This window comes from Lissotriton vulgaris, chromosome 3_1 (assembly GCF_964263255.1).
Source record: "Lissotriton vulgaris chromosome 3_1, aLisVul1.2, whole genome shotgun sequence".
NCBI classification, from domain to species: Eukaryota; Metazoa; Chordata; class Amphibia; order Caudata; family Salamandridae; genus Lissotriton; species Lissotriton vulgaris.
The window spans coordinates 62,183,765-62,197,652 of NC_141689.1; the positions used below are offsets into that span (position 1 = coordinate 62,183,765).

Below are 13,888 nucleotides of genomic sequence, written 5' to 3' on the forward strand. Positions count from 1 at the left end.
GATCAGAGAATGATCAGGAAAAAGACATAAGACCCTAGACATATGCTTGCTGGAAGAGAAGGGTTTTTAAGGCAGTGCGGAAGTTCTGTAAGGACGGGAGAGATCTCAGATCCAGAGGAAGTTTGTTCCACCACTTAGGGGCAAGAGTGGAGAAGGCTCTGCCGCCCCATTTGGCTCTTCGTACACGGGGGGGTGCCAGAAGCAGTTTCCCAGAGGAGCGCAAGTTCCTTTGGGGGACATAGTGGGAGATGATGGATCCTATTCCAGTGTCGCTCTTTTTGGCGATGGCTCTGTAGGTCATACATAGGACCTTAAACCGGATACGATATTCTACCGGCAGCCAGTGCAGCGTTTTCCTGGCTGCAGTGGCCGAAGAGCGTCTGGGGATATCCAGGACAAATCTGGCTATGGCGTTTTGGACTACCTGTAAGCGCTGCAGCTGTCCTTTGTTGAGTCCAGCATACAGCGCGTTACAATAGTCCAGACGTGAGCCGATAAGAGCAACAGCTATTTGTTTTCTTGCCTGGAGGGAAAGATATTTCCTGACCCTTCGTAGGGTGTGAATCAGGCCCCAACAGGTGGAAACGGTTCTGCTCACCTGGCTGCCTAGGTCAAGGGCAGGGTCTATTAGCACCCCGAGATTTTTAGCAGAAGATGTGGGGGAAGGGCATGTTCCAAGAGAGTCAGGCCACCGATTGGCTGACCAGATGTTTTCTTTCCCCCCAAACACCATCACCTCCGTCTTCTCCCCGTTCAGTTTCAGAGAGTTCTGGATCATCCATTTACCAACCGCCTCCATGCAAGATCTAAACTTGGAGGCGATTAGTTCATCTGAATGGGGAAGAGAGACGAGGATTTGAGTGTCGTCTGCGTACGAGACTACCTCCATCCCGAATGATCTTATTAATTTGGCTAGTGGGGTAACATAGATATTAAAAAGGGTCGGGCTGAGTGCTGACCCTTGAGGAACCCCACATAGCACAGGACGGGATGGAGATAGGAACTCCCCAAGCTTGACTCTTTGTTCCCTCCCCGTGAGGAAGGAGGTCAAGAGATCCAGAGCTGTGTTCTTCACCCCCACCTCCCTCAGCCGCGATGTAAGTACTGAGGGGGAGAGGGTGTCGAAAGCCGCAGTTATATTTCTAATGGAGTAGTACCAGAGCTATCAGTGTAATTATGCAGGTTATAACATTGTTTATACCATTTTTACCCTTATACCTCTCCTTCTGTCTTTCTATGTCCCTTAAGTGCTTGTTCCTATTCCTTCTTGACATGAATATTACTAACCTGTCCGTCAGTCCCACTGCCCCCCCCCGCCCTCCCTGAGGTCCTCCCCCCCGCCCACCACCTATATTGGAGGTTACCTGGCTGCAGTGCCAGGGGTTTGACTTCCATCCAACTATCCCTCCGTGAGCCCCCTAAGCCCTCCCTGTGTGTATAAAAACCTTCATTGTAGTGGTGGCTATGAGAAAAAAAACAGTATTTACGCAACGTGTTTACAGACCCCATTTTTTTTATAAAAACATGGCATTTCAAGCTGAGGAGGTTCCCCCTATTCCCATAGCACATCTAGCTGCTCTAACAAAACAAACCATCTCTTGATGTGCTTTTAGTTAACTGTTTAGCAAGGGGTTTAGTGGAGTGAGAAAAAGCACAGCAAAGAGTTATGATAATGGAAGACATATAGTTTGGTTTCCAAATGTGTCTACCTAAGACAGATCCATTTATATTAATGCCACATTAATATCGTATTTGATCATGGTTTGTGGGCTGCAATTTCCTCTAAGTAATTTTGGGCCTGGATTTCGGAGATGAAACTACGAGTAGCCCCATTAAAAATAACCTTGAGTATAGCAGGATTTTGCAGGTATACTGTAGCCCCCAACTTCTGAAAAGGGTCAAAGAGTACTCTTAATCTCCACCTACGCTCGACCGTGGCATGTGCAAAGTCTGGTCGGGTGAAAAAAGCGAATCCTTCAAATGACTGTTTGTTGTTGGGTCTTGCCAGATCAAATAGTGCTTGCCGGAGCAGAACATTTCCAAAGAATACCAGCATGGCCCGAGGAGGTTGTTGTGATGCCTGGGTTCGCTTGTTAGAGAACATTGGAAATCGATGGGCTCTTTGTACTTTTTTGTCCCAGTCCCAATCCTTCAGCTCAGGAAAAGTGCCTTTGAGAAGAGAAATCAAACTTCCTAGGAACGTCCTTTTCAACTCCCACCGGGACCCCCAGGAATCTCAGATTGTTCCGTCTCTGCAGGTTTTCTTGCACCTCTACCTTCCACATCAGATCCTTAACCGCTCCCTCGTGTTCCTCATTTGTTTTCTTGAGCTTGATGACATCCTCTTCGAGTTGTTCAGTTCTCACTTCAACGGATGCCATACAATCTGCGATCTCTGCGCAAGTCTTTCCAACTTTTCTGACTGCCCCCTGTAGCTTTTTAGCGGCTAGGCGGGATCTGCGGCTGTCGATTTTAGCTTCAGCCTGGAAGCTCTTGATGGTCTGCAAGATATCCGTTAAAGCAGGTTCCTGGTTGTGCTCGAGGCAGGATTTCTCTCCTAGCAGTATTTCCAATGTTAGTCTGGGGTCTATCCAAAGGTGATTCAGGATTAGAAAGTACTGTAAGAGTAGTCTCCTCATAGTCCCAGTTTAGCTCAATATTGTCATCACTGTTAGAAAAGTCATATTCATTTGTTTTGCGTGGACCCCGGTGGTTCTTATTTCTGGCCTTTTTAGCGGGCTGCCTGTGTTTCAAAGGGTCTGTATTTGAACTGCTATACCATTTGACTCCATCTCCTTCCCCGCTGGGAGCAGAGTCATCTGTCAGAGATCCCTACCGACACGAGAAAGACCGTCACCCAGGCCCTCGTCACCAGCCGACTCAACTACGGGAACGCCCTCTACTCAGGAACTACTAACAAGCTCCTGAAACGACTACAATGAGTCCAGAACACTTCAGCTCGACTAATCCTTGACGTCCCCCGTCGCAGCCACATCACACCCCACATTAGGCCTGCACTGGCTCCCCGTCAACAAGAGGATCTCCTTCAAGCTCCTCATCCACGCACACAAAGCACTTTACAACACCGGACCAACCTACCTCAACAGCCGAATCAGCTTCCACACCCCCCCCCCGAAGCCTCCGCTCAGCCAACCTCGCCCTCGCTACAGTCCCTCGCATCCTGAAAACCACAGCCAGCGGAAGATCCTTCTCCTACCCCGCCGCCAAGACCTCGAACACCCTCCCAACCACCCTACGACAGACTCAGGACCTACTGGCCTTCAGAAAACTCCTCAAGATCTGCCCCCCCCGCGCCTTGAGACCCTAACGGGTAGGTAGCGTGCTTTAGAAATGTATTGATTGATTGATTCTGATTCTCAGGGGTTTTAAACACAAAGTCTGCTTTGGGGTGAGCTGTGCTACCGAGATTTTGAGATGCAGTCAAAGGAGTTGAATTTCTGCTTTGGCTATTGTACAGGGTATTGGAGCACTCGGGGCTCTTTGTCAGCTCCTTTGTCAGCCCCTCTGCCAACCCCCCCCCCCTCCTGTTGATTTGTAAGGGTGATAACAACTGTGTGTACAACAATAACAGGGGGAAACAATGTATTTGTATCTTCTTGTAGCAGTGGCGGCAGCACTTGGGCCTCACACACTTCTTTTTCCTCCTTTTGTGCCATTAATACCAAGTCATCAGCGTAGCTTTCCTCTACCATGGGGCCATTTCCTGCATTCATTGCTTTGCTTGTAGTGCCAAAGCTCGTAGTTATTAACGGTTGTGTGCTGGTATTGTCTTTGATGAGGCGCGCTGTGCCTTTCTTAGTAACAGCAGACTTTATCACCTCGCACTCAGTGCCCTCTGCGCTAGCAACTTCCACTTTTCTTCCTTTATCCCCCCGCACTTTGGCCTCGCTCCCAGGGACTCAGGTTTATTTTGCTGTGTCAGAATCGGCGCTGTGCCCCCCTGGGAGGAGCTGGGGACATTCTTTATCTTTCCTCCGCGCCCCCCCTTACCGGTCATGCTGTACTTCCCTGCGCTGAATTGTAGGAGCGCTATGCCGATGCTGGAACTTCTTTTCCGAGGCTGCTGAGTCCCCCTACGTGGTGCAGCAAATCCGTGATTCCTTTCCGCGTCTCTCTCGAGCCGTGATGCGAGCTCTGAGATCGGATGGAGGTCACGCAGGGCAGCGGCAATCAGGGATACCTGAAAGGTGCAAGAATCCTCGCGGCGGCAAAACCAGCGTATCTTGAGACAGCAAGTGTTGCGAATGCCTGTGAGGTCTGTTAACTGCATCCCTTCGGTTCGCCAATATCCAGTGACATGATACGATTTTCCAAGGTGAGTCATAGCCCTTGCAGTCGCTCTTCACACGGGGGAAACATCCTTTACAACGCAACTTTTACCACGCAGTGCTATTACAACGCAGGTTTTACAACAAAAACCATTACAACGCATTGCGCTGGGGGGCGCTCTAGGATAGGGAATAGATTTAATTTACTAACCAACACCTTCCCTAGTGTCCACAGGGACTGGAGTTGGAATAGTAAATTAAACTATTCACTATCCAGCACCCCAAAGAGCTATGCGTTGTAATGGTATGCGTAGTAAAACCTGCGTTGTAACAGCGTGCGTGGAAAAACCATGCGTTGTAACCTCATACATCCTCACACTGGGATGCCAGCGAAGCTGCACTACGGCACAATCAGCCGGATGCCATCTTTGCCTTAGGGGTCACATGATGCACCAATTTGTATGGTTTTAATTAAATAAATACAATAAACGTATTTAAATAGGCCATGCGTCAGGCGAGGGAAAAACACAAGAAGAGGAAGGGAAGCTCAAACATCCCAAGGAAAAAATCTATCAAATGAGAATGACGAGGAAGCTAGCCAATGGTAAGCAATGGTGCCTGCCCATACCTCTTTTTGCAAACCGCTACATAGCGCTGTCCGGTAGGAAAGACCTAAAACAAAGCCTATATCTGACAGGAAATGTTCTCTAAGGAAGTGCTCGATATACACACATTAATATGTAGGATATATGTTTTTAACTTGGGGCAGGCAGGCATACATACAGTCAGTAAAGAAGAAACTTGCAAATCTAAATAACAAGGTAGATAACATGTGAAAAATATTTCCCATAATTCAAGTAGCATTAAGTTGGTCACCAGCATTTGATACATTTCGATGAAATGAAGTTTTTCAATGGAGGAAGTAGCACCTCCTTCATCACAGGCATTTGCAAGTCTGACAGACCGACTGGTCTAGTTTAAAGTGACACTTACAGTCCCCATTTGTTCTTTTAACAAATATGCTGGAGTGAAGTCTGAGAGGACCAATCACTTGATTCAGAGTATCTCTTATCCTAATAGAGTGCCCAATTTTATTTATGATTCGAAGTGAAACCACTCATCAAATGGAGAAACTCAGTGTTTCTTTGGAATTTGAATATTTACAAAGCACTCACTAACATAGTCCATACAACTGTATTTTTGCATACCAAAAAAATAAGCATGCAATGAAAAATCAATATGTTGCATAATTCTAGTCTAAATGACAAACGGAACTGAAACATATTTCATTATTAAATTTGAAGGGGATCTGCAGTAATGACAATGTGTTTGAAGGTAATTCTTTAACAACTTGCCCTGGATATTAAAACAAATTGTAGATTAAACTGTAATTCTAGTGCACTACACATTATTTTAAATTTGGAGGCCACATAGTTCACCAACAGTGGTATCCCGACCAATACAGGAGGGAAAAAAAAGACATCTCCTGAGATGGTTTATTGGATTGGTTATGTTGCTCCACTTTGGTGAAGGAATCATTTCTTTAAAAAATATTTTGTGTACAAAGCAGTTGCTATATCTTGGTACGGAGTGTCAGAGTCCGACTTGGTGCTGGGAATCCGGAATGCCTGGTGCAGTGTTGGAGAGCGGAGAAGAAGATTGTGTGCTTAACCCACACAACTGGAGGATAACCAGTACAACGCCATAGACTAGAAGGAGAGAATAATTGAAACAGGAGTCATTTCTCCGACTTGTCATAAAAAAATAGTGTACAAAATCTGTTTTGGATTCCTTTAACAAAAGGAAAGATCCAACAGTCAAACAAACACAATATCGAGAGAGCTCACAAACACACATTAGGAGGATTGTCTACCTGGCACTTTCCTCTAATAATAGCGACCTCGTGATTTTGTGGTGCAGTTCAGGCCTAACCAAAATAAATGCATCAATACTGCACTCTGCCAGCTAATTGGATAAAAAAAGTCTAGCTGGTCGCTTTTGGAAATGTCTCATGCTGAAAAAGCAGACAGAAGTTTTTGCTTGGAAACAGCATTGGGTAGGACTGGTTTCTCAGTAGTATCGCACAATTACATTGTCAGGAGGAGTGTGGCTCAATGGTTAGAGCGGCAGACCCTGATTCAGAGTTCTGGCCCGGGGCCAGGGTTCAATTCCCGCCTCGGCGGGTCTTGGGCTCAATTTCCTCGGACCTGATAATTCTCGCCTCGGTGCCTATTCTAATCATGGGCCCCATGCTGCAACTCTGGGCAATAGCTTGCTTAACCTCCACACTGGCCCCAACAGCGTTAGGATGCCTGGCTTCACCCTGGGGGTGCCCAGCAGTGGAAACTTCACAGAGAAAGCCAGGAGAGGTTCCACAGCGGTATGAGTAATAGCGCCAGGAAACCGCTTGGTGACAGTGCGCTCTACAAATACCTTGACATTTACATTTCAGTTTGCTGCTCATAGCAGATGATTTTAAATCACTCCTTTCACTAGGCCACTTTGGGTCTATAACCCAGCCGCTCAAACTCTCCTAACTGTACATCTGAAACACCAGCTACTTGGGCCCGAGAGACCCTGTCACCTTTCAGTTGTCCACAACATGGAGCCCACATTTTTACCATACTTTTTGCCAACCTCAGGACCATCACGCCTCCATGCTACTAAGACTCCTCTTTTCTAGTCCTGGTCTTTTCTTTCAAGTCACTGTCTTCAAGTCTAATGTGCCAGTGGGTTGAACGGGAATGAACCAAAACAACAAGTCTCAGAACGGACTAATGTGATGAATGAAACTCTACACTAAACAAAGATATCTTCACGACAAGGCATCATGTGGCAACCATAAATAGGAGTTATCTAACAGGCCATGTACAAGGACAACCCAACCCAACATTCCTTACAAACAAGCTTCCCTCAGTTGACAGCACCCACAAGGTCCTTCAAAACCTGAACCAAAGACAATCCCTGCAGGATGAGGACATTCATTTAGTGTTGTGTCCCTGCATGTTTGCAGACAGACCTTCCCCCACCTTGTTGCATCTACGTTAACTCCCTAAGACTAATTTCAAGGTATAGATCTATTAAAAATCTATGGGAGTTCTAAACTACCAAAGCAACCCGTGACCAATCCACATACGTTCAAGCATATAACTTACCAAATGATTCAGCCTACCCAGCCAATATTCCTCTGTGCCCAGCCCTCCTGCGTCTCCTCTTATTGTTCCTCATCTGCAAGACCCAACTTGGATCCTGGATCCCAAAGATCCACCCATCAGACCAACCGTACTAAATAGAGACCCTTGGCTCCTGCTGTTACATTTCTGGAGTACTGGAGAGTACCGCAAGATAATTAATATTTCTAAAACACTAATAAAAGCAGCACCACGGTCCATGTGATATATTTGGCATGTAAGAAGAAACAAATAAATATTAATGAGCACATCTTCGATTCAGTGTGAGGGTTCTACATGGTGGATAAGCTGCCTCAACAGGGATTAATGGAACGATGCTTAAGGACAGTGGATCATACAGACCAATCAATGGTACTTACAGAAGGAACAGTGGCAGCGATGGGGATCATAGCTACAGAGACTGCACGGATGAAGTTGGTAACATACTTCTGAAATCTGGACAGCTCCATTTTTCTTATTGCAAACATCTGTAGAAAAAGATACCTTTGATTTCAAAATGGGAAATAGCTGGTTGCTGGAATAAGAATGGTTTCAAAGTTCAAAAGCAGCAGAAATCCACGAACACAAACACCACAAACTTCAGATAGAGAACACCCAAGTGTACAGTAACACATGTACATCAATATTGCTGCCTATCACACTGCTCACAAATATGCCCGCTACCCACTTAGGTCATACACTACATACAATTCTTTAGACTGTCAAATACAAGTTTTTCCCAACACTACAAACCACCTAGAAACACAACAGAACAAGGCAAATATCTTGCAATCTAGGAAAACAATGTGCGGAATATTTAACATACTTTGAAAGGCTCTACAGAAGATGTGCCTCCTTAGAGCGACTCATGGGCAGGCCCAGGGACCCTGTGAGCGAGGCAGAGAGAGGGTGGACATTTCGCAACTCCGGGCTTGTTACGGAGACAAACATAGGTAGCTGTTTTGTGTACACCTGCCAGTGATGAAGACAAGAATTGAAAGCAATCTTCTGCATAATGAGATTTTAAAAACAATCACCTCCACGATGAGCAAATTCAGGACCCCTAGCGAGATTGGAATAATCCACGTGGAATCAGGAAGAGTGAGGGCAGGAAACCACAAGGTGCCGCCTTCTGCTAACTGCATCCGAACAGATTCAACTGTGAACCAAAAACAAGTATTCAACTCTCTTATTGAAACAGGATTATGCATAGAAGTGTTTTCAGTAAGAGACACACATCCAGTAAAAGAAACAACTCACATTAGAAATATATGTTCCCTCTCAGTGTTGCATTGATGGCTCAAACACGTGAGTAAAACAAATATTTGATCTGTCATGCAACTGAGTTGACCTAATGTTTGTTTGAGTGTGATCAAAGGCTTGCAGGCGTATCTTCAAAGTGTGACATTACAGTGGTCAAATATGGTAAGTGTGTCCCTGCAGTAATGACACTGAGTCCAAAAGTATTCGTCATTCAAAATCTTCCTAGCTAATGAATGCATTGATGATAAAGACAAAGGGCCCTATTCAGAAAAGTAACTTACACTTTTGAGTAAAGTTACACTTTTGAGTAAGTTTACTACGTTTCGGTAGTCACAAAATGCAGTTTTGTAGTTACTCCACTTTTGTGGCAACCACAGGTACTGCAACACCTTCCCATTTCAAATAATGGAGATAGAGACTTGAAATAAAACCCTATTCGAAAATAAATGTAAATTAAATGTAAAACAGTGAACCATATTGACATAATTTAATGTTCAAAAAGTATACAAAATATGTATTATTGAATTATAAAATATTTAATGTTTTGAATTTAAAAAATAATGTAACCATTAGTACAAAACCGTACGTTACTACAAAAGTGTCATTTGTGAATACCGAAATAGTAAACTTCCTCAAAAGTGCAGTTTTTTAATCAGGCCGATGATTCGCTCTGTACTCTCCCAAAAAGCTTTTACTTTTTATGTCTCTCTACCGAGTTTCCCAAAACCACAAACCTGCACAGGACATTCACTGACACAGATAACCTGGTCATATGGCCTAAAATAAGGAAATATCCAAAAAGAACAAAGGTTTAAAATAATAACTTGGTTAACTGTACCTCCATAACAGAAAGCAAAGCTAAAGTGACAAAGTATAGCAAAAAAAAACAACTACAGATATCAAGCCAACAAATTTGAGTTAATAATGGAAATCCTTTAAGATGGATGCCTGAAAGAAAGCGTTACGATAAATTCTGCCACTGAAAGTGTAACTTTGTGACTCGTTCTTGGCGACTCCGATAGGAAGGATGAATTTAAAGAAGACACTTATCGCATGGAATTTCCAGACAATGTTACCGTGTTATCTTGAAATGTTTCCAATCCTCTCAGTCTACATTATTAATCATATATGGGTTACCTCAGTTACCGATAATATACGCAAGCGTAAATCATCCAATTGTCTATGGTAATGATTACCACATACACAAGTTTAAGGTTAGAAAATAATGGACATTCTCCTAAAAAGCATTTATGAATTTGAAAAATAAAAATGCAGATTGTACACTTTAACATAATATACATGTAAAGCGTAATATTAGCAGACTGCTCCAAAAGATGAAATGTGAAAGTGGCATGGTGTTTGTGAGAATCACACATAGTAAGTAGTATCAGGGAAATATAGTGCGTATTTACATACAGGTATGGCTACTACGGGTTTATATGCACGGGCTCCAGAGGCTAACAATTCCCTCTGGGTATTGTAACTAAGGAGTACTGGCGGTTCATAATGGAGGAAGCGGACTCTTTACATAGTATACCAAAAAGAGGTATACTGTGCAAAGAGTCCAGGTTTTCCCTTATGAGTGGACAGGGTGTTTGCTCTAGCAATCACAAGGAGCTCTTCTGGGGTGATGGGGGTGCGGTCAAGCATCTTTGGGCTTAACAGAGTAGTGTTGGACTTCTGCAATACACACACAGTCAATAAATGATGCACATGGCAATAAGGAGACCCAGACCAATTTATAAAAATAACTTATCTTTACAAGTTTCGGCAACAAGTTTATCAAACTCAGGTAAATACATTTGGAGATAGAAATACTTTTTGGTCTCAAAAGTGACAGTGCAATTTTCAGAGGCAGCAAAGTTTTATTGTATGGAAGAAAAACAAAAACTGCATACAGGTAGTTCACAGCGACTTGTGGGACCAATTTCCTGGACTTAACATAAGTATAGTTCAAGGTCCAAGGCAGCACCAACAGGTAACCTCAGACAGCACTGGTGTGGCTGGGTACAGAGGTGCTTTTCAGCATCTTGTGCCCAATGTTATCCTATGGGGAAAAACATGTACTGCATTCAGGCACTTCATGGAGACTTACAGGACCAATGTCCTTGACTTAAGGAGAGTATGGGGAAAGGTCTAAGAATAACACTGGACTTTGTTGAAAAGTTTTTAAATGTCAATTTTTCAAAATGAAGTATTTTAAATTTAAAAAGTTCGTTATTATGAAGATCTTGGTCTTAAAATTAAATACAAACAAAGTATAACTTTCTAAAATTGGTCTGGATCTTCTACTCTAGTTGTGTCTCCATCGTCTCCATTATTGATCACGGTTGTGCAATAAATGTCTTACACTCCTCTGTGTTAGGGTTAAGGCTGCCCGCCCACACTACCACTAATGGAGCACTTTGGGTTGTACATGGAGCCCTGTACATTTTTGGAGAACCCCTGGATGGTGTACGGTATTACCACCTAGTGGCAATATCATTTACGGAGCCAGCTTCCTACAAACACCTTGTCAAGCCTGCGGTGGCTGTCTGTAAGAGTTTGGTGCTGGGTGCCCTTAGAGTGGAACAAAATATTCTCAGCTCTAAGGGACCCTCTTTAGTCCCTATGCCCTAGGTACCAGAGGTAACACTCACTAGGGACTTACAGAGGTGCTGGAGGCCTGGTCACTTGGGGATCAAGTGACCAGTTGTCCTGTTTTGGGGAACAACACCGACATTAGGGGACATGATTTCAGGAACCCTGGGCAATTCAGCTAAAGTTGCATCCAGGCAAAAAGTAGAGCGAATACTGCTACAAGATCCGAGTTTACTTCAATAATCATCAAGGGAAAGGCACAGCAGCGGTGTCTCAATGTCCCAACTGGCGGCTGGATCTCTACCCAACGGGCAGCATCACTCCATGTTACCTTTCCTGCCCATCCAGGGAATTCTGGGGCTTCCTTCCCCTTCTGCCTGGATCTCCACTGTTTGTGCCCCTTTTCTTTGAATTCATTGCACTTCGGGATACATTCTTTACCCTCGGTTTTCTTTGACATGCCAGAATCCATTGCTGACTTTTACACTTTGTCATGGATGGCTCTGTCTACTGTCTCGACACTGGTCTGATGAAGACCAGTAACATTTCTGGGGGTTTTTTTGGGAGGGGGTTGTTTGATGTTCAAAGACTGACATATTGAGGATTATGGACTGCCAATGTGCCTTAGTGTACATACCGCATTAAGTTGGCAACCTATATAGACAATGCTTTAAATTGCTGTTGACGCCTGACAGTACCATAGGATACACTTGGAACCCATGAGACGAATGTGCCTTAGAAATGTTCAAATGTCACCTTTTATTCATCAAATGAAGCTAGCTCATACTCCACATCACATCTTACAAACCTAAAAAAGCCAACATAGCATCAAAATGATTTAAAGTGAAGTATTATTTAAAGCCCTATGTGCTAAGGTTTACCAGTGCAGTCGTTTTCATGAAGGCTTACCTCCAAAGCTAGCAGTAGGAATGCTGAAGTTCCTGAGGGCCAAAGAAACAAAGACCCACATTGGGATCTGAATCCAGATCAGGAGGCTGGCCTTGAACGGATGACAGTTATCGCGGACGTACAAACCAGATATGATCCTTCGGAGATTTTTCCTGAAATGGAACCTAAAAGGAACGCAAAATGGTCGAACAGTGAAATAGCTCATAATTTATACTTATTTCAGAGACACACAAACGTTTTAGAAATCTATCACTGTAAACAAACAAAACAAAGAAGATCCTTTTCTTAGGAAACGTAAGAAATGTGAAAAGATGTTATAACACAAACCTTTATCCCTGACAAACAGTTGTTCGGACACCCAGGTTGTCATGTGGGAGTAGAAAGCCTCTGTAAACCACACACACAGTAGTAGTATGGCAAACATCAGAGCAAACATAGAAACACGTATGAATGAGCAGGATGCAATAGGTTTAGTGAGATAAAAGTGAAGACTCTAATAACTGTACAATTTCTAGTTAGTTGGGAGATCCGGACATTCTCTAGATAGTGGGAGGGTCTGAGATTAGGTTGGTCAGGCAGCAATAAGACCCGGGAGGCAGTTCACCCATGGAAATCTAGCAACTAAGCCACAATCTCAGCAAGCCCTGACACAAGAACAACCCTATGCACACGTAGTGAGCTAACGGCAGGAGAGATAAGGGTCCTAGCAAGGTGTTGGTAGAAACACGGACTGTGTCAGAAACAATAAGATAAATCAACATGATATAAAGTACTTCTGTATCATACAATCACTTAGAACAACAAGTGGTTTGAATATTTTGAAGACACAGCATGAATAAAAAATAAATTGAGACATTTCAGAACAAAAATCTACAGAACCAAAGGCACACCAGCAGAATGAGGTGACAAAATTATATGTTCTCAAACTCACATAAAAGAAGTGAGGGCACATTTGGCCTTTAGTAGGCTGCTCAGGGTGGTCTTAAGTAATTGAAGTGTCTTGGAATAGTAATCACCAGTACAAGCCTTTGTTGTAAAGGTCTCTATTGGATACTGGACAATATATTATAACACCATTATATTGAAAATAGAAAAGAAACCCAATCATTAATGAGACTTGTGGGTAGGAAAAAGAAAGAGTGTGTGACATCGGGATATGAATGGACTCGACATCTAATACAGAAGGCCCTTTAAAGTACAAGCCAGGCAGCAACTGATGAAAACACAACAGGTGCCCTTTCCAGAAGACCATTTTAAAGTACAGCGACTGCAACTTTTCCACCTAACTAGAGAAAGAGAAGATTTTGTAGGCAATTATTTAGATGTAGAATTTGATACTCTATATTGTTAGAATAAGTATTATGTCTACCACCTAGAAAAATGGTACACATTTCACAAACCCAGCACCAAGACAGTAGCTGGAAATACATGACCTGTGTTGAGTATGCCAATTTGAATGAAGGAAGTGTGTTGGATTTGTCGGGATGACCATCGTCGAGGTATGGATGTGCGTTCAAGAGGCAGATCCAAATGACTGCTAAAGCACCTAGAGAAACACAATTCTGATTACACTTCACAATGAGAGTCTAAAGGGTGGAGTACTACCCAAAGTGATTTTAGCTGTCTGAGAAGATTGACCCAAACGATTGTTCGGTATAAATAGTGGTGGTATGTCTA

At 43.5% G+C, this 13,888-nt stretch overlaps 1 protein-coding gene across 1 annotated transcript in view; it reads right to left on the reverse strand.

Moving 5' to 3' along the window:
• Positions 1–5,695: 5,695 nt before the first annotated feature.
• Positions 5,696–13,888, reverse strand: part of LOC147725955 (cytochrome c oxidase assembly protein COX18, mitochondrial-like) — a 68,575-nt gene continuing 60,382 nt past the window's right edge. The window contains exons 2-5 of the mRNA XM_086963402.1: positions 12,212–12,375; positions 8,497–8,618; positions 7,840–7,947; positions 5,696–5,998 (exon numbers count right to left, since the gene is read on the reverse strand). Of these exons, the coding sequence (XP_086819528.1) occupies positions 5,957–5,998; positions 7,840–7,947; positions 8,497–8,618; positions 12,212–12,375 (436 nt within the window). The 3' untranslated portion in view covers positions 5,696–5,956. The remainder of the gene's footprint in view (positions 5,999–7,839; positions 7,948–8,496; positions 8,619–12,211; positions 12,376–13,888) is intronic.